At 44.6% G+C, this 26,202-nt stretch overlaps 1 protein-coding gene across 2 annotated transcripts in view; it reads right to left on the reverse strand.

Moving 5' to 3' along the window:
* Positions 1 to 2,108: 2,108 nt before the first annotated feature.
* LOC135383972 (uncharacterized) overlaps positions 2,109 to 26,202 on the reverse strand; it is an 88,977-nt gene continuing 64,883 nt past the window's right edge. Inside the window, exons 1-4 of one of the 2 annotated variants that reach the window (XM_064613242.1) lie at positions 10,702 to 10,736; positions 9,621 to 9,826; positions 5,846 to 5,978; positions 2,109 to 4,418 (exon numbers count right to left, since the gene is read on the reverse strand). In XM_064613242.1, coding sequence (XP_064469312.1) covers positions 4,306 to 4,418; positions 5,846 to 5,978; positions 9,621 to 9,826; positions 10,702 to 10,708 — 459 coding nt within the window. In that variant the 5' untranslated portion in view covers positions 10,709 to 10,736 and the 3' untranslated portion in view covers positions 2,109 to 4,305. Of the gene's footprint in view, positions 4,419 to 5,845; positions 5,979 to 9,620; positions 9,827 to 10,701; positions 10,737 to 26,202 lie in introns of those variants that run through there. The other variant, XM_064613241.1, reaches the window with a different exon arrangement.

The raw sequence follows: 26,202 nt of genomic DNA on the forward strand, positions 1-26,202 counted from the left end.
TAGTCGTGACTTTGCCCACCTCTGTGAGGCCGACAACGGCGAACCCTTTCACCATCCACCACCACCTATAGAACGTGAAGCGTGTATCTGTAAAGCGTGCTTTGCCTGCATGACTTCAGCGCACGCAAGAAAGCCAACATTACTATCACTTGGTCCATACTGCACTTCGCGATAGCGTCTATTCGTGATCTGATTTTCATGTTTCGTATTTATTTATTTTATGCATACAACTCCACAAGACCTTCAGACGTAATAGGTTCATTTTCAAGTTGCACATAAACGAACCGATACTCCTTACTTAAAAGGTGTCGCGTATGAACAGCCTTGAGTGGGTGGCGTGTGTGTGTCTACGTTGATCTATGTATTTGTGTGGTTTTCATTCGTCCCCTCTACTATATGTGCTATTAATACGGTTCCACATATTATTTGGACGGCCTTGACGAAACTTTATATCACGATAACATTTTCTTATGTCTTATATCACGATTTAACATTTTCTCAGAACATAATTGTGCCGTTTTTTACACCAGCTTACCGCCAAGGAAAGACAGACTCCATTTCGTCGACATCGCTATTGCTGTTTCGCCACAGATAAACCATAAAAGGGAAAGCAGTAGCTTTTACGTACTTTGTATCACCACTTCATTCACACAAGCTCACACTCTAAAGATAAGTGACACATTATACACAATCTTACGAAGAGCAAGGGAAATTGCGATTAAGAGAAGACATCCTCCTTAAGATCTTTTTTAACCACTAGGTAGAAAGTAACGGCACACGATAATTCAACAACATGATTTAACGTAGCGAGCGGCATAAATGGTTTTTCCTACGTTTCGTCCATTGAATGCGAAGATCCTCTGTGTTTATTTCATCTTTCTACTACAGAGGGAACTGCAGTTTCTACGACCACGAAACTAAAGACGTGATAGCACTAAGAAAGCGAGAAGAAAATTGGCGTAGGGAATTGTGCCGGTTCCTTGAGCCATCTGTCTGTTTTTCCGTCGGAATGGCTCTCCGCTAATTAAACGCATGACATTAAGCTTCCAACGTAGTAAGTCCATGAGTAAGAAAGTAACAAATGTCATTTATGCTACATAATTATTAGCTTAGTTTGACTTGGTCTCGTGGGTTTTCTTTTCGTCTTCTTCTTCTTCTTCTTTTTTCTTTTTACTTTGCGCCAGTGTCTTACTTTTTTGACACGGTCGTCGTTTCTCGTCGTATCGAGATATATGTTCTCCCAAGTAGACAAATACTTTCCACGCTTTTATCACGCCACACACTGACAGTTAGTAGCAGCTTCAATTCATTTTTTCCGCGCTTCGTTTCTCTCCACACTCGCGCCTGTAACACGCACAGTACTGTGACGAATACTGGCAACTCTGTCGCCGTCCTCCCCCTTCTGTCGAAAGCTGTATTCTGTTTCAGTGTAGGATTTCAAGAGGATTATGTTTACAAAGGAGGGAATAGAGAGAAAGAAGAACAATAAAACATAAGGCACACGCGTGGGGGTAAACATTTCGCAGAAGTGTCGAGAACGAAAACCACCAACACGTGGTGTGACAACTGCGTTCCTGATTGATTCATCTGACGATTCTATTACACAGGAATTATTGCACAGCAGACAATATATCACGTACCCTAGAAGAACGTGACATACTGCAACGTCGATTGAATTGATAAGCATGGCATTTCATATCCTTTGGTCAGAATCCTGAAATTCCCGACCGTCGTCACGCTTACTTTAATCTTTTTTTTTTTCTTGCTCAGAAAAACGAGCTGAGCTGTCTTGTGGCATAACTCGTAATGTACAGTCGAATAAAACTTCAGCTGTGACACACGCACAATAATAACAAATAAGGTCGAATAAGTGAATATTTTTTTTTCTTTATTTATGCCTTGGTTTTCTCCCTCTCCGTCGTGCGTGGGCGACATGTGCGCTGCTATATACAAAGACGAGAAGAGCCGTAAAATGCAAATATAGTAAATACACAGGAGTTGGCTGCTACCAAATGTTACCGCGCGTATCGGACTATTAATATTACATGATGCATTTGGATACGCAATTCATTGGACACTTTTACAATCCGATTACACGCCAGGGACGGTCGTCGTATGTGCATATGTCATAATCTGTTAAGCCTCTGTCCAGATTTACAAAAAGCACCCTGGCAAATGGACTGTGACGGGGGATTAGGATCGCAGAGAGACACGTCTTTCTTCGTTTTACGAGTCCGGATTACGAATTGACGGCTTCAATCCCGTCGTCGGCTCGTATTCAAAATGAATTTCGCTTTTTAAGGCCCCTTATCTTGGGTGCGCGATTCATTCCACCCTCGTTCGACAGGCATCGCCAATAAGCAAGCGATGGAGAAGCTAAAAAAGAAAGTCTAAGGCTCTCGCCGATTCCGTGTCGCTATGATGTCGCATTGGAAGTTTCAAACTATTAAAGGTCGCATTGGAAGTGGAATTGAAAAGCGCGCATAAGTCGCTCAGAATAATGCCGAAAGGGAGCGCTACAGTACAGGCGCGAGACGTTGGGACTTCTATTTAAAATGTACTTGGAGTGATTTGAAGCAATACAATTTACAATTACTGCAATAGGTCGTGCAAGGCAGGCGAGAAAAACACGAATCCCAGTGGTATCTGTCGAGAACCGCGGAATGACTTCCGATGCATCAACTGATTATTCTACTGTGATTACTTTTCCCAAGGAAGCAGGCTGCGCCGCGAAATGTTTCGTGTAGTAACCACACGTTTTGTGCGGGGCAAAGTCAGTGGCTGCGGCATCGGTACCCGCACAGCCGACCGCTCAACGTTTGCTCAAGCAGTGGCATTCGTATACGTTGACCACGAAAAAGGTGCGTTCTCTAACCAAAGCAGTTCAACGTCTTCATTGTATATATAGTTAGGCTGTACATCGGCGACGCGGACATACAACCTGTGTCCGAGTTCTGCTTACAGAAAAGAGAGAGAAAGAAAGAGAGAGCATTCACACTCAGTGTTATATAGATTTAAATAAACTCTTGAAATATGTGGAATGCAGTAAGCTTTCAAGGCTGGTCTGGTGGCGCGCAGCAAAATAATAAGTCTGAATATGTTTGGTCGTTGGTTGTTCCATGAAATGCATGCCTATTTATCTGTTCAGTACACCAAGCAACATAGCCAATAACACATTTCTCGCCTTTCGACGGTCGTCGACTAGCTACTCTGACCGTGAAGAAAACAATAACGGACGTTGAGTTCCAGTAGATCGCGGCCGTGTTCTGTTGATAACCTTGTTTGGAGATTTTTTTAAAAGATAACACTGCTCAAGTCACAGGTCTTTTGCCTGAACTCAAATTTATTTCTTTCGTGGCCATAGTATATTTTGTGCAAGTGCGACGAGGATCTGTACATGCATGCAAGTAATTAGCCAAACAAGCACAAGTAATGGAGAGTGAGGAATTTCCCACGCCGACAGCGGAACGCCAATGGGGCCAGCCACCACAACACACGGGTGGACTGTCGGCAATAACAGTAAGCCCCGTTCGAACCTACAGATCTACCATGTAATACCGGATGTGGGTTTTACGTAATTTTGCTGAGGACATCACAGAAATAAGGATTACATTTCGAGATGTAAACGAAATATACAATGAACGTGGTGCCACACGTGATAGAGACCGAAGAGTGGAACGGAGACAGTGATAAAGTAATTACATCAAAAGAAGAATTTTAAAAAAATATATATTTATCGTTATTTGGGTTACCCCAGCGATGTCTGCAGTGAAACCGGTTACTCGATAATACTTATTACAATATTTAGCAGTTTGGAATGCGTAGTTTAATAGTGAACGGGAAGGTGGCATTGTTTGATGTTCCATATTAATGGTCACGGCTTTCTCGATGGATGATTTTTCTTGTACAGACACTGGCGAACAGGCACCCAATTCTGGCAATAATGTTTATCTCAAGAAGAACGTTTCGTAGACTATATTTCTTAGAACCGACATAATCTCTTTTCGTTATCATAAAGATATATACAGCGAATGTCCGTCTGAAATGTACGCTCCAATGTCAATGCATGTACGATACCACAACGCAGGTTGAACCCCGAAAGCTGTGGAGCCCCGGAATGGGGTATGTAGCCCTTAGATTCGCGCCGCACCACACACTGCGCACTTCGTTTGCGTTATGTCCGATGAGTGTCGCCTATTGAAGCACGTTCCATGCTCGTGTTTCCGCGTTCCAAGGCCCGCGATGTTGCGTGCGATCCGTTGTTCACAGTGAGTTCATGGAGCACAATCCCTGTAGTTACGTCTGTCACTTGGTGATTGTAATCCAGGGCGCGCTGCGTTGGAGCACGAGAATTGCCAGGCACACGACCAACAGCAGTCGTTGGCAGCTGTCACCGCTGAAGGTTGCCCGCGCTCCGGCTGAAAAGAAAATACAGGGTAGAGACATACACAAATGTATCGGCGACTCCGTACACAATGTACGATGCGTGCTTTTGGCGTAGACAGGTTCCTATGATAGGTACAAGGATTTGAGTAATGGGAAATGCTGGAGGGACGGTGTCCCGTAAGATTGCCTCAGAAGAAGGGTTTGTCTTGACGTAATGGGCCTTCGAGCTATCCCCAGTTTCTAGCTCTGCCAACGAGCAAGATGTTAGTCGCGTGTTTTCTCACAAGCTCTGTATTCAGAACGACGTGTATAGGAACGGAAAATGACACAGGAAGAACAATGAAAAGCGCTAACCACAGATTCACACAATCACATCGTCACTTATGACTTTCAGTACTTGCTTCGCGTGGTCACGTGTTTGCTAGAAATCACGCCACATCAATTATGCAATGCGTGTGCTCGTCAGTAAACGAGGAAAGACACGGAAACATCGCACACGTAGGACGCGTTAAAAGAAGAAAGTCCGGGCTGACACGAACTGGCGAAGCATAAATACATGAAATGCAGACAACAGTGGTAGGGAAAGTTGCAAAAATGAAAGTTATTTTGCTCTGAGATAAGCAATTTAGACTGGCGCTAAATAAAAGTTAAGAAGAATACAGAGGCTCTGTCGTTTTTTTTTCTTCTTCTTCTTCTGTGTGTGCGTTTGTGTATTTATTAGTTAATGTGTGTACGTGTTCCGCATATATTTAACGGAATTCCGAGAGAATTACTGTACTTAACTAATCCCCGTAGAACACTTCAGCATATCAATATAACTTCTTCTGAAGAACGCAATATATATATATATATATATATATATATACTGTATCCTGTATCATCGAAATAGTGTTAAGGTGTTGTGTCTGTGTTGCATCCATGTATCTTGAGGGTCATTGATGTATCTCCTTATTTATTTATTTTTATTTTATGCATAAGTCTGCTAATTCGACACTTCGTACAGCAATGGTGCAACTTTGTAACATGAACATGCCACGCTGACGGTCTGGAGTGGCCAAGAAGCCTTTCAGGCTTAGGCCACCCATGTCAAATAATAATGGACGTTGTAAGTTACAATACGACGTTATATTAGATAACCCGGATAAGCATGGCGGCACGATTTGATGGTGAACTCTGGAGAAAACGAAAAAAAAAAAAAGGACGAAGGTGATAAAAATGTGCACTTGGAAATATGAACCACTCGACTGACCGTTAGCGGTCATGTACAAATTGTTGCTCTGCTATACAATTATGCCATCCTTCTGTTTTCTCTATCCCACTCCTACAATAGATTTGTAGGCTAGCAGTATAAATAATCAAAGGCATCCTTTTGACTGAACATGGGCAAATATGTCACCGAAGACGACAATACACAGTCCAGTCCTATGAAAGATAAAGCCAGAATTTATGGAATGCTTACAGACTCGGATCATCTTCTCGGCGAATATTGTCCGGAAGGAAGGAGCATCAGCTGAGACTTCGCATTTGTAGCTACCCTCTGAGGTGGCGTCCATTCCGCGAATAACCACACTCCCGTTGTGAGACCGCAACATCTGTCAAGAGAACAAATACATACATACAGATCCACGCGAAAGAACAAGTGTGCAGCGAGTGGCGCGAAAGGAATAGAGAGAGAGAGAGAGAGACAGAGAGTAAAGCCAGGGCGCGCGCACTTTGTGAAAGCAAGAAGCCGCGAAACAATTTGTGAAGAAGAAAGAAAAGGAGGCTTCTTGCGCAGCCTGTGCCGGCGCCCACGTTCGTTTTTGCGAGATTGACGAGCATGGAGTCTAAGGTATCTCCCTTCTACCTCATATTAATACCTAATGTACGTGCTGTTTAGGAGTGGTATTCCAGCGATGCAACGCGGACAATAAAAATATCCAATTGAATACGATTAGAGCTCAACTTACTATCTGCTGTACGATATGTGACGAACTCGTACGAAGTACGCGTAGAGATGCGAATGCACATTCTCAAAGACATCGTCAAGTTATGTCGTCGTGAAACACCATTACATGAACGGGAGATGGCGATGGGAGATGGCGATAAAAGATGTCACGCTCTGCAATAAATAAACGATTGTCTCGTTTCAGACCATGTCCAAAGAGAATGATGATGTTAGCGAGCGAAATGCGTCTGCATAGTTTAACTCTAATAATGCACAGTACAACAGTAAACGACGCTGGGAGGAACACATCAACACTGGCACTTCAGCGGCGTACATATCACAAATATGCGACACCGACCTCAACGGCAACGGAAATATACGCAGTATACCTATCGAGAGCTCCGGAACTCGGGAACGGGAAAACTCCCGAAAGGAGAAAAGTAAAGAGAACAAAAGAGGGTTGAAACGAGGGGACGACAGACGGAAGAGCCGTCATCCACTTTGGACTCGGTGGGCCGATCGAAGAGCCATATCTGTTGGGATTCCTGGCATTTCTGGTGGGAATCGAAGGGCTCGCTCTCATAACATGGTTTCTGAGGCAGTCACACGGAGAGCTGATAGCTCCACTTAGTCTCGGCCTGCCTTTGTTGCCCGTTGCCCTGGAGCCGCACGCCTTACTATACGCAGCGACAACTGCACTAAAGAAATTGCAGCTGCCTTCCCCTTACAGGAGGCATTTCTTTCTACGAAAGTAATGTTCGTCTCTTGTGGGCCGTTGATCTTCTTCCGTCTTGCAAAGTGTGCCCTCTCGGCATTCCGGTGAAGCAACACACCGACTGTGGGGTACCGCATCTGTGTCTCAGACGCAGCGTATGTGCTATTGCAGTTCCACGGATAAGTGCATCCCTAATGCGTTGTACTCTAGTTCTTTTTTCTTCTTCCCCTCAAACAACTCATTTTTGCGTTCAAGAATGATCATCACATAGCCCGCTACGTACATTTGAGGTGGAAGATGCTGCCTTGTGTTCTTCAGACGTAAGCTGAAGCTTCCGTACTAAAAAGGATGGGTCTCCATCTAAGTTGTCGCATATCTTGTACATATGGTGTTTAGGGTAATGGGGCTATTACATCGCAGGATGAGGTCGCGGGGAAGCAGAAATACGAGGCGATCCAGTGGGCGTCAGAAACGTAAACGACACAAAAAAGATCTCTCTTAACGCCGTTCTATTTGTGGAGCGTGCGTACACTCTCACTTTTACGTGGGTGGTTAGTGCTATATGTTATTCTTCTCAAGTCATCCTAACGGAAATACTGGTAGAGTTCCGTGTGAAGTCGGACCAGGAAGCATGGGTCCTCAAGCAACGTACTGGCAAAATAGACAATAAGATGCCACAACGAGCGATACAACCAGCCAGTGGCGGAAAGAGCCAAGTTTTGCACTATGAGTGCATCGCAAAGTACATAAGCGACGTTTTGGGCGTAGAGTTTCCATTGGGGGCCTATAATATAACACAACTAATTAAGTTTACTTTAATATAAAAAAAAAGGTTAATGTCAGCTGTATCATGATATGAGTTAGCTATATATCGATCGATGCAGAGAAAGAAAATAACTTCAAGATCACACCCACGCTTTCGCTGCGGTGTTTCTGTTTCCCAAAATATACAGGAAAATTCTAAATTTTTCAGGATTTTTTTTTCTACCTTCTTTATGCGCATAAATTATGCAAGCAGATGATATCATTTTTGCGACGTTCACAGTAGGCACACCACGACCCAACGCACTGCAAAACCTTTCCACTGTACTAGCAGGTCACCGGGCATGCCTGTGCGTGTTTAGATTCAAATAGCCCTACGATTAATTTGTATTAATTACATAATCCATTAATTTTAAAGGTAGACGAGGAGGGATCTGCTCTATGTCGAGTTCCTACACGGTGCTATATAGAAGTGCAATATCGACTTCGGCAACAGCCGTGTTACGAGCCATGATTTATCCAGACGCCCCCCCCCCCCCCCCCCCCCAACGCACACGCCTCCTCAACACCTCCCAGACCTTTGGAGACACCCCCTAACTTTTTAACCTGCGCACCTCTTACAGGGTGGCCCTTGCTATTTCAGCTTTAGACACATGTGGGTAATGATACGTTAAGCTGCTATGACGTAAATGTAATAATGACGCTCCCCCACCAGCCCCCATTTTTTTGCAACCCTCCGACGTGCTGGGTTTCTGGATAAACAACTGGTTACGGGTATTCGGCAACGACATTTACGTGTACTTGGTTTCAACGGACAATTTGCACATACTTCAGAACAGCAACAGGAAACGGAACGGGGGCACTCGTGCAGCTTGATTTAGAGTTCCACCAACATTTGCCAATACTGTATTTGGCGCATTTCCGCAGTAAGTCGGTATAGGGTGCTCCGTGCTCCCCAAGCAGCATCCCCCCACATCTGAGGGCCAGTCATTAGTCATCGGAACGACACAACCCACCAACGCTCCCATACTTTCGCGAGAACACGTGTGTTGAACGGACATTGACAGTTTGGCCATTCCACGCCAAATGATCAAAACATGCCTCTCGACCATCACAGATATATATTTTTTTACAAAATTGCGCAGGTACAGGGCTTCGAGGGAAGAGTAGTTTCGAAGGTCTTGGTTCAAAATATATCAATATTTAAAAGTGCTCGAAGGTTGAGCCGGGTGAGAAAAGTGTACCTGACATTTTCGCGATCAATTGGTCCGTGCTTAATTCTATAACCTTCTATAAGTGATTTTTATGTCATTGGAAGATGCGACACTCTACCCTGTACACCTCATGGAAAACATGTTTCCCCTCACCCTGTAATAGGACGCGCAAAGGACGCGATGTTTGGACTATGTTTGCAAATTTTTACCGCCTTCCTTTTAAGAAAATAAACACAGTCTTATGTTGTATGGCGTTCCAGCTGTACATGAACAAAGGTTTCGTTTTTCTCTGAGCAGTACCTTCCGCGCTAGCGACACTTGAAAACAAAAGTTTGGCAAAACTGGCGATTTTCGAGCTGGGTTTTCGGAATGTGGCGGTCCAGACAAATATAACACCGTTGTGTGACTCGATTGTAAAATGCTTTCACTAAGTCCTCCTAAGAAACTAGTAAAAACTAGGAATACAAAAGGACATCAGTGGTGGTCGAGCGGCATGTTTGGATCATTTGACGTGGGATGGCCCAGTTGGAAGTCACGAATTACACGCTGTACAGTGGCCTTTAAATCGGATAGCGCAGCAAACTGGCAGATCGAGGTACTATAGTGAGTGACTTACGTCCACTCGAATGCCGTTCACTTGGAAGTACTGCCCCGGCGGCCGGTCAGACGGCACGTAACGGAAGAACTCGATGTCGTCCTTGTACCACTTGACCGAGTAGAGCAGGTCTCCCTCCAAGTCGTAGGCGCACTTGAGCTGCGCCTCACGTCCGACGCTCACCTTCTGTGGAACATCCAACGACAGGATACGGATGCCCAGAATACCTACAACAAACACGATCAAAATGTAAGCGCATGTAGGATGGAAGCTGACCGAAGGGTTACTCTACGTGTTTGTTGCGCACTCATAAATCCCGTTGGTCGTTTTTGTGCAGCGTAGTGTAGTGTGTCGATATGCCTTCAGTGTCGAAACGACCGATGAAACGCGACACGCGTTGCGTTGAGGCGAGCAGTGTAACACGCGCACTCAGTGCGCACTTTTCTGCACTACCACCATTAGTGGAATTCGCCATCACAAACTAATACGCTAAAGCTTAGGATAAAAGTGCCAAAAATTGGAGAGGACGAAACACGAGCACATGTTTCGTCGTGCCCGATTTAGCGCTTCTAACATAAGTTCAATGTTGCACCAACAGGCCCAAAAAGTGGTCTTAAACGGCTTTGTCACTAAAGCTTGTTGCTACATCTCATCAAGTCGCCACATCTGCTGTCAAGTGCCAGTGAATCCATCCCATATAACTTCCTGACCTGTAGATGTGTGAGCAAAGTGGCCATCGTACTTTGCTGAAAAGGATGGTGTTGTTCCCTGTATGCCACTATTCATTTTATCTGCAGGGGAGCCAAACATGCTTTTAGTTGGTAGTAGTTGGTACTACCAACTAAAAGCATGTTTGGCTCTCCTGCAGATAAAAGGAACAACGAAACGATATCATTTCGTTGAGCTTGAGGCGATGGTAGGGACAGGAACACAAAATACAAGTAGACAGAACTAGACTCAAACCAGCAATGAAGCCTTTAAAGGGACAATGAAATGATTTTCGCGAATTCCGAGTGCTCTGCCCGAAATGGTTCTCATGATCATTGACTATCATACACAGATCGACTTTTAACCGTATTCAGTGCGTCGGGGGCGCAGTTACCACGCATAAATAGCGGGGCGTGACCGCCGGATATATCCCTTCGAAGCGGGCTCCCGTCATCAAGATCCAGTCCTCTCAGCCAAGTGTAGATGACCCGGAACACGCACCCCGCGGAACCACGTGGGTACATGGTTTCGGGTTGGACAACGACGTCGTATATCTGCCGTCGAAATCAGTAGAAATATGGCGAAACGCAAATTGTCAGCGATGGAGGAAGAGATTATGCGACGCACACAGCAGGGATCGTTCCGTACGCAGCAGCTCCCAAAAGGTAACCGACAGAGACATTTTCTGACGAAGAAGATGCTCACAGAGGAAAACGTGCCCACCATAACCATGCTGACAATCAACGGTTAGGGGAGGGGGGTGGGGGAAGTATGTTTATTGCAAAAGAAAGGGAGGAAAGGTTAGTCAGTCGGAGGCCGACTTGCTATTCGTTAAAAAAAGAAATGTAAAAACCACACCTACAATCAACGGCTACATTACACTTCTGGTAGGATTCTGCGTCAACGATTAGATACGATCTCAGCTCGAGGTCAAAGCAAAACATATCTGGCGGCGACGTTTGCGAGCTTACTTGCAAATTTTGCAATTTGCTTGCAAAAGGCCGTCCGCGAATCGGCAACATCCCCCGTGTATGATGTCACGTACGGCAGGCGGGTGATGCCTCGCAGACGGGTCGTAGCAGCAGCCGTTCAAAGCTGTGGTTAATATAGAATATTTTCCCTATTTGAACTATTTTTTGCTTCATATTTCCAAGGGTGAATGTTTTACTTCAGAGGAACAAGATGAAAATGATCGTAGGCTTGTCAAATATGCTTTCATGGTCCATGCATTGTGTGTAAGGGATGCAGAGAACCCAGAGTAAATAGAAAGAAAGCACTTCGGCGTTTCGGCGAAGGTGAATATGCGTGAAACTTGATTCTTTTAACGGTTAGCGGGAGCCTTGGCAACAGCATGAGGAAGCGCAGATGGTCGATCAAAGGTTTGTGATAGGTCAAAGATTGCAAAGCCTAAACAATGGTGCAAGGACAATCAGTAAAAACAGACATACACAACAGCAGGCTAAGTTAGCAAGTACTGGATAAAAAGCCTTTTGAATTTTTTAACATTTGAAGTCAACAGGTCAATATCACAAATATCATGTACAGTACCCTATTAAGTAAACATTGCAACCGTATTATTGGATTTAGCAAATTCACTTGAGTCACTACGAACACCTCATAATGTCTTAGTTGTCTAGTGGGTGCATTGTACACACAAAGCACGAGTCTACAGTCCATCGACTACATATATCACAGCCATTTAAAATTCTCAAGTCTTCATAATAGAAACGCCTTCCCAAACATAGTCATAGTAGATTTGCATAAATCTATACGTTGTACATCCCCGATTTTAGATGTCTGGAGTAGACAAATACTGTTCCACACTGCAGAACAGTATTCATGCATGATTTAAAACCCCGAGACTAGGGAACACGAAGGGACAGACACAAACACGAAGAGACATAACACAAACACACAATAGAGACTTCGTGTTTGTGTCTGTCCCTTCGTGTTCCCTAGTCTCGGGGTTTTACATCATGCATCATCTTCACCAGCTCGCTTGCTTCCTAGCCATTTTTTCACACTATTCATGCCTTGGGGTAATGAGAGCACAAAACAATCTTATAAAGCAATGTCGATCACTGGACGCACGAGTGACTTTTGTGATATGTATGCAACGATATGTAGTAAAAGATGAGTAAAAAGTTTTTTATCACTGGAATAGAAAAGGAAATTTAACAGCGGAATAAAGAATATGATCAAAAAACAAGTTAGGTCGTGCAATCTGTAGAGATCTATTTCGCTTCAAAGGACTATATAAGTATCATATTATTACACGTTTTACCGCACTTTTTAGGACTATTTCCCACCAGCCTGTTTCTGACGTGAAGTACAAAGGAGGTTCCCATTACAGCGGAAGCGATACAGAAGCGATAAACAAACTGGGGCTATTATAAATTGAACTTTTCTGTCGAAAGGCAATTCAATACAGGTTTTTTAAAAAGTACCCTGACTCAACATTAATCCTACTTCGTAATTAAGCTAATTAAGCGTAATTAAGCGATGCAACCTGATATCTACTAGCAAGTGTTTTACACAAGAGTAAGGCGTAGGAAGGTAAAACAAAATCAACAAATGCTGTTTTTTTGTGTGTAGAGAGAAGGCGGAGCTTCCGCCGAAACGTAAACTTCCCCAGACCCTTAGCTTAAATGCCAGTTTAATAAATAACTCTCCCCCACTCCCTACTTCAGTCTCTGGTGTCTTTTGTCCCCTATCTATATACAACATCCTGGTCGTTCGAACCTCCATTTTGCAGCGTATATATATATATATATTATACTCATGGAACGATGCGACAGCACCAGAGGACACGTGTTTCGCCGTGTTTGAGGCTCGTCAGCCCTGGGTAGCTGCGCATCGTTCGGGATTGGCAAACCAGGGGTCACTCAGCGAGCGCTATACACCTGGGGTGGGGGGTGGGGGGGTGGGGGGGGGGTGACTGAGCACTCCTCAATGCCACAGTGCAAGCCAGTGAATTATAAAGAGGGGAAAAAGCCATTAAAGAAATAAGTAAATGACGCTAGCGTCATTTGCTTATTTTTTTAATGGCTTTTCCCCCTCTTTATATATATATATATATATATATATTTCATCTATCAGGGTGTACTCCCTCTGGTTCCTCTATGTGTATATTCATCTATGTATTTTCATTTGTTTTGGTAGAATAAATAAATGTCAAATGTAAAAAAAAAATATTTATTTATTTATTTATCTTGCAACGTGTGCGCATCCCAACGATGTAAAATTACTTGTGTAGTGTGTACGCGTGACACCGAAGCAGCACTTGGGCAAAGCAGGGTGCTGGTAGAGCCGGACGGGCTATCCTCCGGCAGCTCTGTAACAACCGTTCCACTAGCGGAAACAGTAAGGGAAACGAAACGGAAACGAAATTAAAAGGCCGGTATCAGAAACAGATAACGGAAACGAAAATGTAGCAGTAACGACAATGGAAACGGTAACCAAAATACGTCCGTTATCCTTCCCTGGTACATACACAGTGCTCATGTTCGTGATCGAGAAGGCACAAGTTTTTTCTACGAATGCTCGCAAGTATGTTGCATACTTCGAAGTTCGACAAAACAGTGCAGCTGAAACAGAAGCGAAGCAAGGAAACGCGACACACGAGGCCGCACACTGCACTGGCGCGAAACTTATTTATTAATCGGGTTGTTGCGTTTATTTGCACTGCTTACAACCTTTCTCAACGCGGTTCATGTATACCCGTCTCATTGTCATCAGTCTGCTGCGAGCACTGCAATTCAGCGCAATGAGCGCGTTAGCACGTTGGATGTTTTCCCCGGTATTGTTCCCCCTTGAGCTGTGAACATCAGTGATGTACAGGGTTCACCAAGAAACTTTGGGGTTTGTAATGGTTAGAGAACAAAAGTGTCTGAAGCTAAAGTAGACGCTAGAGGACGTATTATGCACCAAAATTTTATATCGATACTGCCACTTGGATAAATCCTGGAAATTAAAAAAAAAACTGGCTATACATGTGTTTTCAATCTGCTATACCTGTGCTTCATTTGCTTCCGTCAGGTGGCGCCACAGCCGAACGCGGCGTTGCAGATGATATCGAAAAGTTGACGCAGATCGGAAAGTTCGTCGTTGGACTTGCAGAAGATCGCTGTAGGCAGGATAGCCTGCTTATTATTTTTAGTACAGTAGTGATTTTTAGTAATTTAGTAGTAGTAACTTGTGCGTTTTGTGTTCAGTTATGTGCTATAACGACATGTTTTACCACTTATAAAACGACTTCACGTAGTAGTACTCTATATTTAGTTCCAGTTGTTTACGTGGTTTCGACATCGTCTGCAACGCCGCGTTCGACCGTGTTGCCATCTGACGGAAGGAGCTGAAACACAGGTACAGCCCATTGGAAATGTTAAGGCAGCGGTGTTTTTTTAATTTCCACGATTTATCCGCAGCGAAACGGCCAAGTGCCACTATCGTTATAAACTTTTGGTGCATAATACGTCCTCTAACATCTGCTTTAGCTTCCCGACACTGTTTTTATTTGTTTTATCTCCGTTACAAATCCCAAAGTTTATCTTAGCGACCCCTGTACTTTGAAATCTGGAGCGCCACAACATATTTACATATATATCTTAATTTTCGCAATTTATGAATTATTTGTTTAGCAAACAAGCCAGTATCAGCCATTATAGCGCCCACAGTCAGGGAGCCCACTCTGTTTATGTCCCCTGAATCTTTAATTGGTTTTCCGATAGGCTTCGCGTATACCCACGTCTAATGGATCACTATCTGCGGTAATGGTTTGATCTTTTTCTTTTGCCATATTGCGTAGTGCGTGCGGCACGCATCGTGCAGTCACACAGTCGATACTTACTGTAGTGTGTCCATTACCTGCTTCTGACAAACACCGCGGAGCTATTTACCTGCGTGGAGTACCACGGAAGCGAATATAACGCTTTTCTTTCTTTTGCTGTGCGCAAAGCGAAATTCTCGAACGAATATAACAGAAAAGACCACAATATATTTAATCCCGGTTGGACGTTCATGCGAGGATTGATGTCGCAACCTCGCCTAAGTACACTCGTCCATTGGTGTGGGAGCATATTCTAAAAGATCGCAATGGGTCTTGCACGGCTAGTTAGGTACTATGGGGCGCCGTGAAGAGAATAGAGGGTAGATTTCTTTAATATGGTTAAACACTTTTGGGGGACTTGGTAACCACCCGTTATCAAACCGTCCTACACTGGCAAACATGACTTCAGTGAGGCCACTAATAGAGTTTTTTTTATAAAGTGATTGTTATTAAAAATCAAAACTATCTTAATTATTCAATTTCAATCAGATTTATCCGATTCAGACTAGGTGCTTTTGACCACAAGGACCGCATCTGTCAAAATTTCCGAATAAAACCCTGGCAAGTTAGACGGAGCAGTGGTCGCTAGTGTCAGTGACATAGAGCTTTAGAGATGCGAAGTGCGAAGGCGTTAGCGTCCAAAAGCCAAGATGAATCTCTCACGACAAACTGCAACAAAGAAGTCGCTGTATTGCAGATCCTGTCAAAATCTGGAAACCACTTCAAGAAACACCGGAATGTCTGTTAAAGAGAAACGTCAGGACGTAACAGAGGGCGCGTCGGAGGCTTGTCCAGGCGCTCGGCCGACCACATGTTCTCACCAATATCACCCAGCCCAAGTGAGAAAGTAAGCTTCTCGACCCTGCAGAAGGATGTGCAATGCCTCGGGCCTTTCATTCTCTTCCTACCATAAGCGTAGACTACCCAAACGTTACCGAAACGTTTGTGAGGTTCCAGAGCGGGAGCCCACGTTGTTTCGTGACTGGCGAGGGCGAGGGGTGCACAACTCTTCGTTGCGCACACGGCGCGCCTTCTTTGTCCGAGAAAATACGAGAACGTACTCAGGGAAAGTATCGCTTCGCCGCTTGTATGGTCTGCTGAAGACGCTCGGTGCTTGACACGTCAGTCTACGAGAAGGTCCAGTCAGCCTGACATGCAGAATGAACATGTAACTCATCCAGAGACCATGATTGTCTGCTGCAGCACCTGAAACTCCAAGCTGCCAGGTCCACCTATACCGGTGCTTCATCTAACAATGGCGACGTCCACAGTCCGTTTGTGGCCGGCAAATCTGTTGGTGTGGGCCCTTCAGCAGTTATTGCAGGAGACATCCTGGGCCCGTCTTCAGCTACCGTAGATATAACTTCAGCTGGCAAACCAAGCACGCGAGGGTGTCATGAAAAGACCAAGCCGTCATCCACCAAAAGCTACGGTGGGCGGGGCTACCTAAAGAGTTGAGAACCCATCAACGAGTGGCTTTCGTACAATGCAAAAACCGCTAAGGTTCATTGTGCCATCTGTGTCACTGCCAGGGACAAATAAGAAAAAAAAATCTGCTACCATGCGCATTGCGAGACAAGGATTCATACATTCCATTTCTTGAAAGAGGTTTCCAGGACTGAAGAAAAAGCACTGCAACCCTTCAGAAACCATGAAAATTCAGCGCTTGATCGCGCAGCTTCCATGGCGTTGAGAGCTACAAGTGCAGGACTTCAGTTGGCGTCTGCGCTCTCACAGTCAAAGCTTCACCAAATGAAGGATAGTCGCCGAGCTCTGTTGGCAGTATGTAGTCGTCTGTTCGCGTTTTGGCATGCCAAGACCTCGCATTGCGCGGTAACTTGAGGTAACTTTTAACGTTACACAAAGCCGACGTACCAGATCATGGGGCATGACTCAACACAACAGGGTATAAGTGGATTTCCTCGGAAGTGCAGAACGAACTGTTGGAGTTAATTACCCAAAGCATGCTTCACTCCCAAATGAGTGTTTAGGATGCAGTGTTTGATGCGGTGATTGCTGACGAGACTTCCGACATAAATACGCACGAACAGCTATCCTTTTGCCTCAGGCACGTTAAACAAGGTCTGCAGGTGGAAGACGTATATATGTTGCATTTTATGTGATCGCGGACACCAGAACGAATACCCTCCTCTCGGTTCCGAAAGATGTGCTTTGTCGAGTCGAAAACTGCCGTGGGCAATGCAGAGCTGCATGATTTAGTTGTTGTTGTTGTTTGCAAATGTTTCCAACAAAAGCGGTGGGCTTCGAGCCCTAGTGAAACACATTCATCCATCATCATCCATCATCATCATCATCGTATCTCTATTTGTGTGTGTGAAACACATTGAACCAAGAGCTATGTAGGTCCACTGCCTTGCACACACACTGAACCTGGTATTGCAAGACTTGTGCATGAAAATAGATGTATGTCGGGACTTTGTAAGTTTGTTCGGTCGGGGTCAAGAAACTATTCCGAGCTAGTTCAATTTCTTTTCATGGCGTCATCGGATAAACAAAAATGCACAGGGGCAAAAGCTGGTGGGTACGAAAAGGGGCAGGCTCAAGAAATTCGATTACTATTTCGTGCTTAGGCTCATGATCCTTGTTTTTGACTGGGTCGTTTTTACGGATTCCAGATGTGCGCTGCAGTGCGTGTCAACTATGGGACTTCGCGGCTCCCTCGGTCCTGTGGTCATTGAAATTCTGCAACTCAATAAGAAAGCAAGCGCACAGGGCCACTATATCGTCTTCCAGTGGATCGCGGGTCATGTGGGCATGAATGGAAACGAGAACGCAGATCGAACAGCCGCAGGCGCGCATCAGTACACCCGGTGTGTCCCCAAAATCTTGTCTTGGTTGGATCGCCGTTACCTCGTCTCAAGCCTCACCAGCTCCAAGATGCACTCTCAACGGCAACATGACATCACCACTCACTCTCTGCTTTACTCCGTTGACCCCACATTGTCCTCTCCTCTCCCTCGCCGAATGCCACGTTCCTTTACCACAGTCTTTCACCGCATGAAACTTAATGTGGCTTTTACATCGGCTTTCTAACATCTCCTTGGTGTTGGCGTGTTCCGTCCCTGTTCCACAGCAACAAGAAGAACTGCGCACGATTCCGACGTTGTGCGAAGGACACGTGGCAAACGAGGTTTGCGTGACGGCGAAATAGACCGCAAAGGAGCCTCGCCGTGTGACACTCGTAGAGAGCATATGTGTCATGCGTGGTGGGATACTCCTGTAATTAGATGACTCTTGAGTTGTAGTTAAAACATGTCTTGATACATCCATGAATTCCATCGTTATACGAAAGGGACCGTAACGTGCATCGATGTCTAAAAACAATAGAGTGTTTTAGGTAACTGTGAGTACAATTTTGTTTCCTCTTACGATTCAGGTTTTTGTCACGAGACGACAGAAAAGAAAAAAAAAAAAAAAACTAGAGATACTCGTCGCTTTATGCGCTACGACTCCATATCGTGATTGGCGGTAACATCTGATTCCGCGATCGACGATCACTTGGCAACGTTTTCGAAATGATTTTCATGAAACACTTCACGTAGAAGGCAAAAGTCGTCGTCTAGTGTGAATAGAGAGGTTTAGTGCATCGTACACTATCGCCTTTGCATACTTAAGGGATAGCGTTGGCGGCTCTGCGCAAGCTCTGGAAGCTCTCTTTCCGTTTTGCGCGTGCGCAGAACATACACAAAGGCGATAGCGTACCATGCACTTATCTTGCACCATACTATTATCTTGCGGGATATGCCGTTCATTCCGGGACACTATAGCATCTCATTTCTGACAGTCTCCATTGCGCTGGAATAATCAATTTGTTAAAGTAACCCGGTTCAACTACAGTGAGTTATATGTCCGTAAAAACGTATCTCTCCCTGACTCAACCTGCGCCCTTGACTGCCTGCGGGTGATAGGAAGTCTGATTGGAGACGCATGTATAATTCCCTAAAACTCCCTAATGCTGCCTGTTTACCACGGACGTGTGTCGTCTGCAGACGCGATAAGTTTATACGTTTTCGGGCAACGCGTATGAAACGTTTGCCACGGTAACATTGAACAGGAGTGGACCTAGACCCATTTATCATGTTCCCTGTCCTGCGCATGCATGTGCACCGATCCTGCACGTAGGTTCGCCACGAACCAGCGAAAGCTGGATGCAGGAACCGTATACAACACGTTGTTTTAACGAAGGTATTTGTAATGCACCCGGGAGCTAACACAAATTTTCAACGAAAAATCTGAAACTCGAACACACACGAACAACTGAAGTACTAATGTTGTAGTGGATCAGGCAATTAAACTTACGACTGAAATACTCTTTGGACGCATCTGACCCTACAAACATTTCTAGAGAAATGTGAAAAATTCAACACCAAACAGTTGTCTCGCGACGTAAACACCGAATTATTATTAATCAAAATCAAACGAAAAAGTGCGTAGATATAGTGCTTGCAGACTTTTTTTTAACTGTCGCTTTGCTTGAGGCCATAGAAGGTGCCTTTGACTCAACCGTTCCGATGCACTACACCACGAGCAATATGAATTTTACACAGTGCACGAAAGTGTTAAGCACTACATAATTAACAGACATACATGTATATTGCCTTGTTCGAAGCTGTATAATTCATTCATGTCAGTCCGTTTTTATTCTTCGTGTCCATGAACAGCATAAGTCCTGATAATGGTGCGTATGCAAGTAGCAACATAAAAGCAGAACAAAGAGTGGTGAAACGTAAGGTGGTGAAAAATAAACGTACCTAGAAGATTGGTCAACCATTGAGAGAGCTGATGCTACAATAGAACAATAAATGTTCTACGAAACAAAAAGTCGTTGGATCGGGGATTATATTGATTTTACCAATAGACGTAATGGTGATATGCGTTTCGAGCGTGAAGTTTTCAGTACTTTCCGTTGAGTAAGAAGTGCAATAAGAGTAGTGGGGCAATACAGTTAAATTCACATCAGGATCGATCAGGATATTATTGTCTTTTTTTTTTACTTTCGTGTTAGCGCCGCAAAGCAACTGTGGCTATGAGCGGCGTACAGACGTGGACAGATGAAGAGAGGACAGAAGTAAGGAGTGGGCGAAAGGGGGGGGTTAGTATGCGTCTTGGGCCGACTTCATGGGGAACTGTGCCGACATTCGTCTGGAAAGTCTTAGGAAAAAAACAGGGAAAAGCTCAGACAGCACAGCCGGTGCCGGGACTCGAACCCGTATCACCTCCTAGGCTCGGCGTGGAAAGCGATCATCCTAACCACTATGCCACGGAAGATGGTCACCTCAGAATTGTGATGCGGAAATCTGTACCTAGCAAGCAGGCCTGCTTTCTGTTGCGCTGCAAGTACCGCAACCGAAGAAAAAAAAAAGAAACAGTGAAAAATAAATAAATAATAATAATAATAACAACGTCCGAAGAAAAATGCGAGACATAATGCAGTGCGCGGCGAAAGCCACATGGCAGTAGCAATAATCCAGTACGCCTTCTATCTCGCAACCACATAACCGTAAACACACGCATATAATACATCGCAGGCATTCAGCCGCATTATATGGAAAGGAGCTCCGGATCTAAGTGCACGTGAAAGCCAAGAAACGCCAGCAAATGCCTCTATTATGGTGCCCGTGAGGTCTGGAAGGTTTTACCGGGGTACATTTGCTATTGTCCATAACGTCAGAGAGATGAGGCTGTAAAAATACAGCACCGTTCCGAGAGCGACGTAAAATGCGAGGCTCCTGCTGAGTGAAGACATCCCTCAGAATAAAGCGTCCACGAAATCCATCCAGCCGACATCAGCCCTAAAACGGCAACATAAGACGCTACAGATAAGCAACATAGCTGAGCTTAGCCAGCTCGAGAGCCTGCATTGCGTTACCCAACTCGAAAGCAAGGGACGTTTCAGTTTTACTTTTCGCTTCAAACTGCAGAACGTATCCTTTGGTTATACAACTTGTGCGCAAGACGTTGTCTAAGGCCATAGTGCCTGCAGATCTTCTTAGTTAGTGGCTCTGTCCCGAGGGTATATATTTACTACGACGTTCGAAATGATGACACACGGCTTGAAATAAATATAAGAGAGGAACAAAATAATTGAAATGGCTACTTTTACAGTCTTATTCGTCGCGCAGTATTTGCATCATACTTTGAGTAATGCTGGAGACACTAAGGTCAGCATTTTTTAGCGTCCTATAGTCCCTGGGTGTGCAATCTTGTGTTCTTTCCTTTATATACGAGGTCTAGGCAAATTAGGTCGTCGCTACAGTAGAGCTCTATCTTTTCCTTCTTATCCTTATTGTCTGAGTAGGATGTAGAGGAACATAATCTAAATAGGACCTTCATCTAGAATACCGCATCTTTCTTGCACGCCGTGCAAGAATAACACGATGCCGTGCTTTCTGCAATGCAAATTGATCGTTCGTCTTCATGAACATTGAAGCCAATGACTTCAGCAAAGCAGTGTGGAAAGTATCAGATGAACAGAATACAAATCTAACTGGGAAACTATTCGAAATATCGGTGGCTGTCGTCTTGAGGAAATTCCCTTCATACTTGAATTTCGTAGTTTCTTACATCGAGCCGTCGAGACACGCGAAGAGAAACAAGTTTAATCATTCTTATCCCTATTCACTAAGTTTTCACTCTTATAGCGAAGGCGTCAGCAAACAATTTTCTCGTAGTCGTCTTTCTCGTCGTCTCGTGACGTCTTTCCGAACGAAGCTTATAGTCTATTCAATGGCAAAGTAGTAGAAACATAGAAAGAAAGAAGAGCGAAAAGGAATCATGACGACCCATCGATGTGGATCAAGCGAAGAAAAGATGCTGGCCAAAATCGATTGCCCAGGATTGAACTTTATTCTATACCAACAAATCCCCGCGGTGTCGACCCGAACACGGGTCCACCTCTGCAGTGTCTTGTACGACCGAGAGTGGAAAAAAGAAAAAGAAAGGAAACGCAGCATTTACGAATTGCCCGAACGGGCCGTGCGAAAAACCAGGAAGAGGGGAAAAAAGGACGAACTGTGCATTGTGCCTTCTATCTGTTGAAAGGACGGCAAAGGCGTGCTCATATGTCGTCGAACGAAGTCTCTAGGGAAACGATTTCACTGGAAAGCAAAAGAAGGTTCGACAAGTTTAACAGATGTTTATGAGCGACCCTAGTGCTGTTCTGATGTGGCTCCAGGGAACGGAGCCGAAGAGGTAAGGGAAGGCGTATGTCGTCATGTGCTCATGCGATATCGACGTTGAGCGCTCTGGGGTGTGGGATGTGTTTTGAGAGATATACACGGACGTGAGGTTTGAAGCGCCGTTGCTAATGGGTGCGAAGTGGGTATCAGTGCTGCACATGTGCGAAAGTGGTTTCGAGAGTCGTTTCTCGATGGATTGCGAGGGTGGGTGGAGTTAGTTGGGGTCTCCTACTAAGGATGGATGAGAGCACGCGGGAAGCCGAACGCTATTGCCGAATGGGAGACTGGCTGCCGGTGTGCACTTTGTACGTGTTTGAGGAGGAGGTGGAGGAGGAGGAGGTGGTAGTGGCTATCAGTTGTGAGGACAACCACGGAAGCGAGCGATATGGGTGACTGTGAAGAGTGCGACCAAAACACCCATGGCGTATGTCGTGAGGTCCAGAGCGGCCCAAGGAGGCGCTAACTGTATTGGAGGCTATTGGTGGAATTGAAAACGAGACCCTGCGTGGTAGTCGATTCAAACCAACGGCATCTGCTATGCCGTTTACGCTCACAAGCATACAGGAGGTGGCACTTATACGCACTGAAGAAATAAAAGTGTTTCACTTCCTGTACAAATTTCAAACCCACCATCTATGTGAGAAACTGTCAGCTCCACCTGCTAAAAGGCTGCGAAAGTTTAGAGTGAGAAGGAAACTTATTCTGTCATACACGTTCAAAAAATTTTGCACACCAGGTACTGCTAGCCAGGCCTGTAAAGTAATTAATTACAAGTAATTGAATTACTGTAATTAATTACTTTCTTAGTAATTAATTATCTTTCTTAGTAATTAATTACTTTCATAGTAATTAATTACTTCCAGAATTACATTAGGTTTTATGTAACTGTAATTGAATTACTTTTACAAGTAACGCGTAACACATTTGAATTACTTACGGAATTACTTCGAACGCTATCTGGGAAGGCACAATGTTTAAAGTTTGGGTCAGTTCCACACCGTTTCTTTTTCTTTTTTTTTCACAGTAATTACCCAAAGACTTGATTCAGATCGGTACAATTTTCGGTACAGATTTTTTACATTTGAATGTAGAAGGAGAAAAACTCTTGCGCCATGGGAAAAGGAGTATACGAATTGTGGGTATCGACCCGCACTTCAGAGTCGTTAGAGTGCTTGAAAGATCTTCCTTGTGTGCTCGAGGTGTTCATGAAGTACAATGTTGGGCTGCCCAGCAGTGCACCAGTGGAGCGTCTGTTTTCGGTTGGTGGTCTTGTTATGACAAGGAGACGTGGCAGCCTTACAGACAGGAACTTTGAGAATACCTTACTCTTGAAAGCCAATGGACGTTACAAGTTGCACTCATGATCTGCACTTTGTTCACATACGTGAAGAAAGAAAGCCCTTGACTGTGATGTTTGGTGTTGCTTTAACATGGCAAGAGACTTGTCCTTGTGTAAGACTTCTCTAACTTGTTTTTCTACCACAAGCACAACTACCACCATCTTTCAGAACATGTGCAATAAATGTGTACATGAAATCTCGCAGTTTGCACGTCGTTTGCCCGTTGCAGTCAACTTTGTGAATGTAATTCAGTGTAATGCAATTACTTTTTTCAGTAATTGTAATCGTAATTGAATTACAATAGAAAATGAGTAATTGTAACTGTAATTTAATTACTTTTGTGAACATGTAATAGTAATCGTAATTCAATTACTGGCAAAGTAATTTTCACTGGTCTGCTGCTAGCATTTTGCTCACATTACGCCGAGCATTACTCGCGAACTCGACGATCTGCGTAGTTTCACGACTTGAAACTGCTAAAATGTCACATCTAGTAAATGGAACAGGCAAAAAAAAAAAAAGGGGGGGGAAAGAAAGTGGTACATAAGAGTGACGCACATGAAATCAAAGAGTACAATGGCAAGATGCGTAGCTACTCCTCCTTTGAATCAGCCAGACTCACGACCTCTCACTGTGACAAAATTAGTTTCGTCCATGGTCAAATGCAGCCAGGGTGTCGAACCGCAAAAAATATGGGTTCGGTTCGGGTTCGCGTTGCTTTGGTTTCGTTCTGGTTCAGTTCGGGTTCGGCCACGCCAAAAATCGAACCGGTTTGCAAACCGGTTCGCAGCCCCGAACCGATTCGCGAACCCGATCAACCCTTCCATATTACATGTTCCATAAGACTGCTTTTATCAGGAAATGCGTGGCTGATAGCATACTGCTGTTGTCTGCATTGACGTTTTTAGCGGTCAGGTACTTCCCTTAGCGAGAGAAAGGAGAAGTGGATGAACACTTATTGCAAATAGAGTCCACGTTGATGAAGCGGTGTAGTCGTGCTACTTTCTGTTCTCGAAATCTCTTTTTTCACATGCACAGTGCCAGCACGATAAAGGAAGTCTAATAAGATGAACAGCATTACATAGACCACGGTACTTGCCGGCACACTGCATTCGCAGCATAAATCGATCTGAAACCGTACTGAAGCATGTCGAAAATAAGCCTGCCAGCCGTACTCTGTCCGAGCTCACAGCAGTGTACCAGTTAATCCACAACACAAAGGCACAGAATTGCACTACCAATAAGCAGAACTGCATTTACTTTTCAAACCACGACCAATCAAACAGGCACCATTCTGCGTACGCTTCTTCTCCACTTCTCATGTTTCTGACTTGTTTAATTTTTACTGTTCACGTGTAAAGGGAAATGTTGGGTGTTTACTTAATCACATATTCGTCCTATAGAGCTACATAACTGCCCTACTCCATTCCTGTGTCATTCGTGGCGCCTCGTCTCTGAAGAGTAGACGCCGCAGCGCGTGCGTGGGGTGCTAGCCGCGGCGGTCACACGGAAAACTGCGCTTCATCGTGCTAAAAAGACGCTCAAAGTATACTTGCTATACGTCCTCGTTTGACTGCTAGGTGAAAATTTCCGAAATCCATGATATGGACGCGTGATGATGATTCCAATGTGACTTCGTTCGGGGATTGGGAGGAACTCTTATCCTGACTTCTCTTATGTCCGAACCGTTTCGTTGCGAACCGGTTACCGCTATTATTTTTTACGGTTCTGCTCCGTTCGGGTTCAACAGTGTCATGAAAATTTCGGTTCGCGTTCGGGTACGGTTTTCGGTTCGGGTTCGCGTTCGGTTCGACACCCTGCTACCAACCTCTCTGCCCTAAACGCACAGCTATGACCTTACTGGATAACGTGGAGCTCGCGGTACTCATAGTGAGGTTCATGATTATATTTCCACCAAGTTACCGCGACCGATGGCGTATACTCACCCTAATCATCATCATCATCAAAATAAAGTTACTGCTACTACCCTTTAAACACCTATTGCACAATGAGGTATTCCAAATAATAAATTACGAACACTGTCTTCTATTTCTTCAATGCGCAACCAAAGGCCCTCCGTATGTTTACTCAACATCACCATCACATAGATACGGAGTGCACTATTGCATCATTTTCAAAGTCGGGTACTGCAATGGCATTTTAGACACCGCGTGGGTGTCTAGCAAAAGGGTGTCTAGGGTGTCTGTCACAGCAAAAGTATTCGCGCCTGCGTGAATAAAACCGTGAATCGCATGCGCGTTATGTTCATGAATATCACGATAGAGCTGCCGCCAGAAGATGTAAAAAGAAGGTTCTTGATGTTTACAACAACGTCCTGTCTGCCGAGCTTATTTCAAAACAGCAGGCGTGCTACTTGTAATCTATGTCCGCGAATGCATTCATACGCCGCGCTGCGTGCATCTACGACTGCGCTCATAAATTTCGTGTCACAAAAACCTTTTTTCTTCTATCTCTTTATGTCCGTCCTACTGCAACGTCCGCTCTGCAAGAACAAAAGCTCATTTCGC

Source organism: Ornithodoros turicata, chromosome 2 (assembly GCF_037126465.1).
Source record: "Ornithodoros turicata isolate Travis chromosome 2, ASM3712646v1, whole genome shotgun sequence".
Taxonomy (NCBI): domain Eukaryota; kingdom Metazoa; phylum Arthropoda; class Arachnida; order Ixodida; family Argasidae; genus Ornithodoros; species Ornithodoros turicata.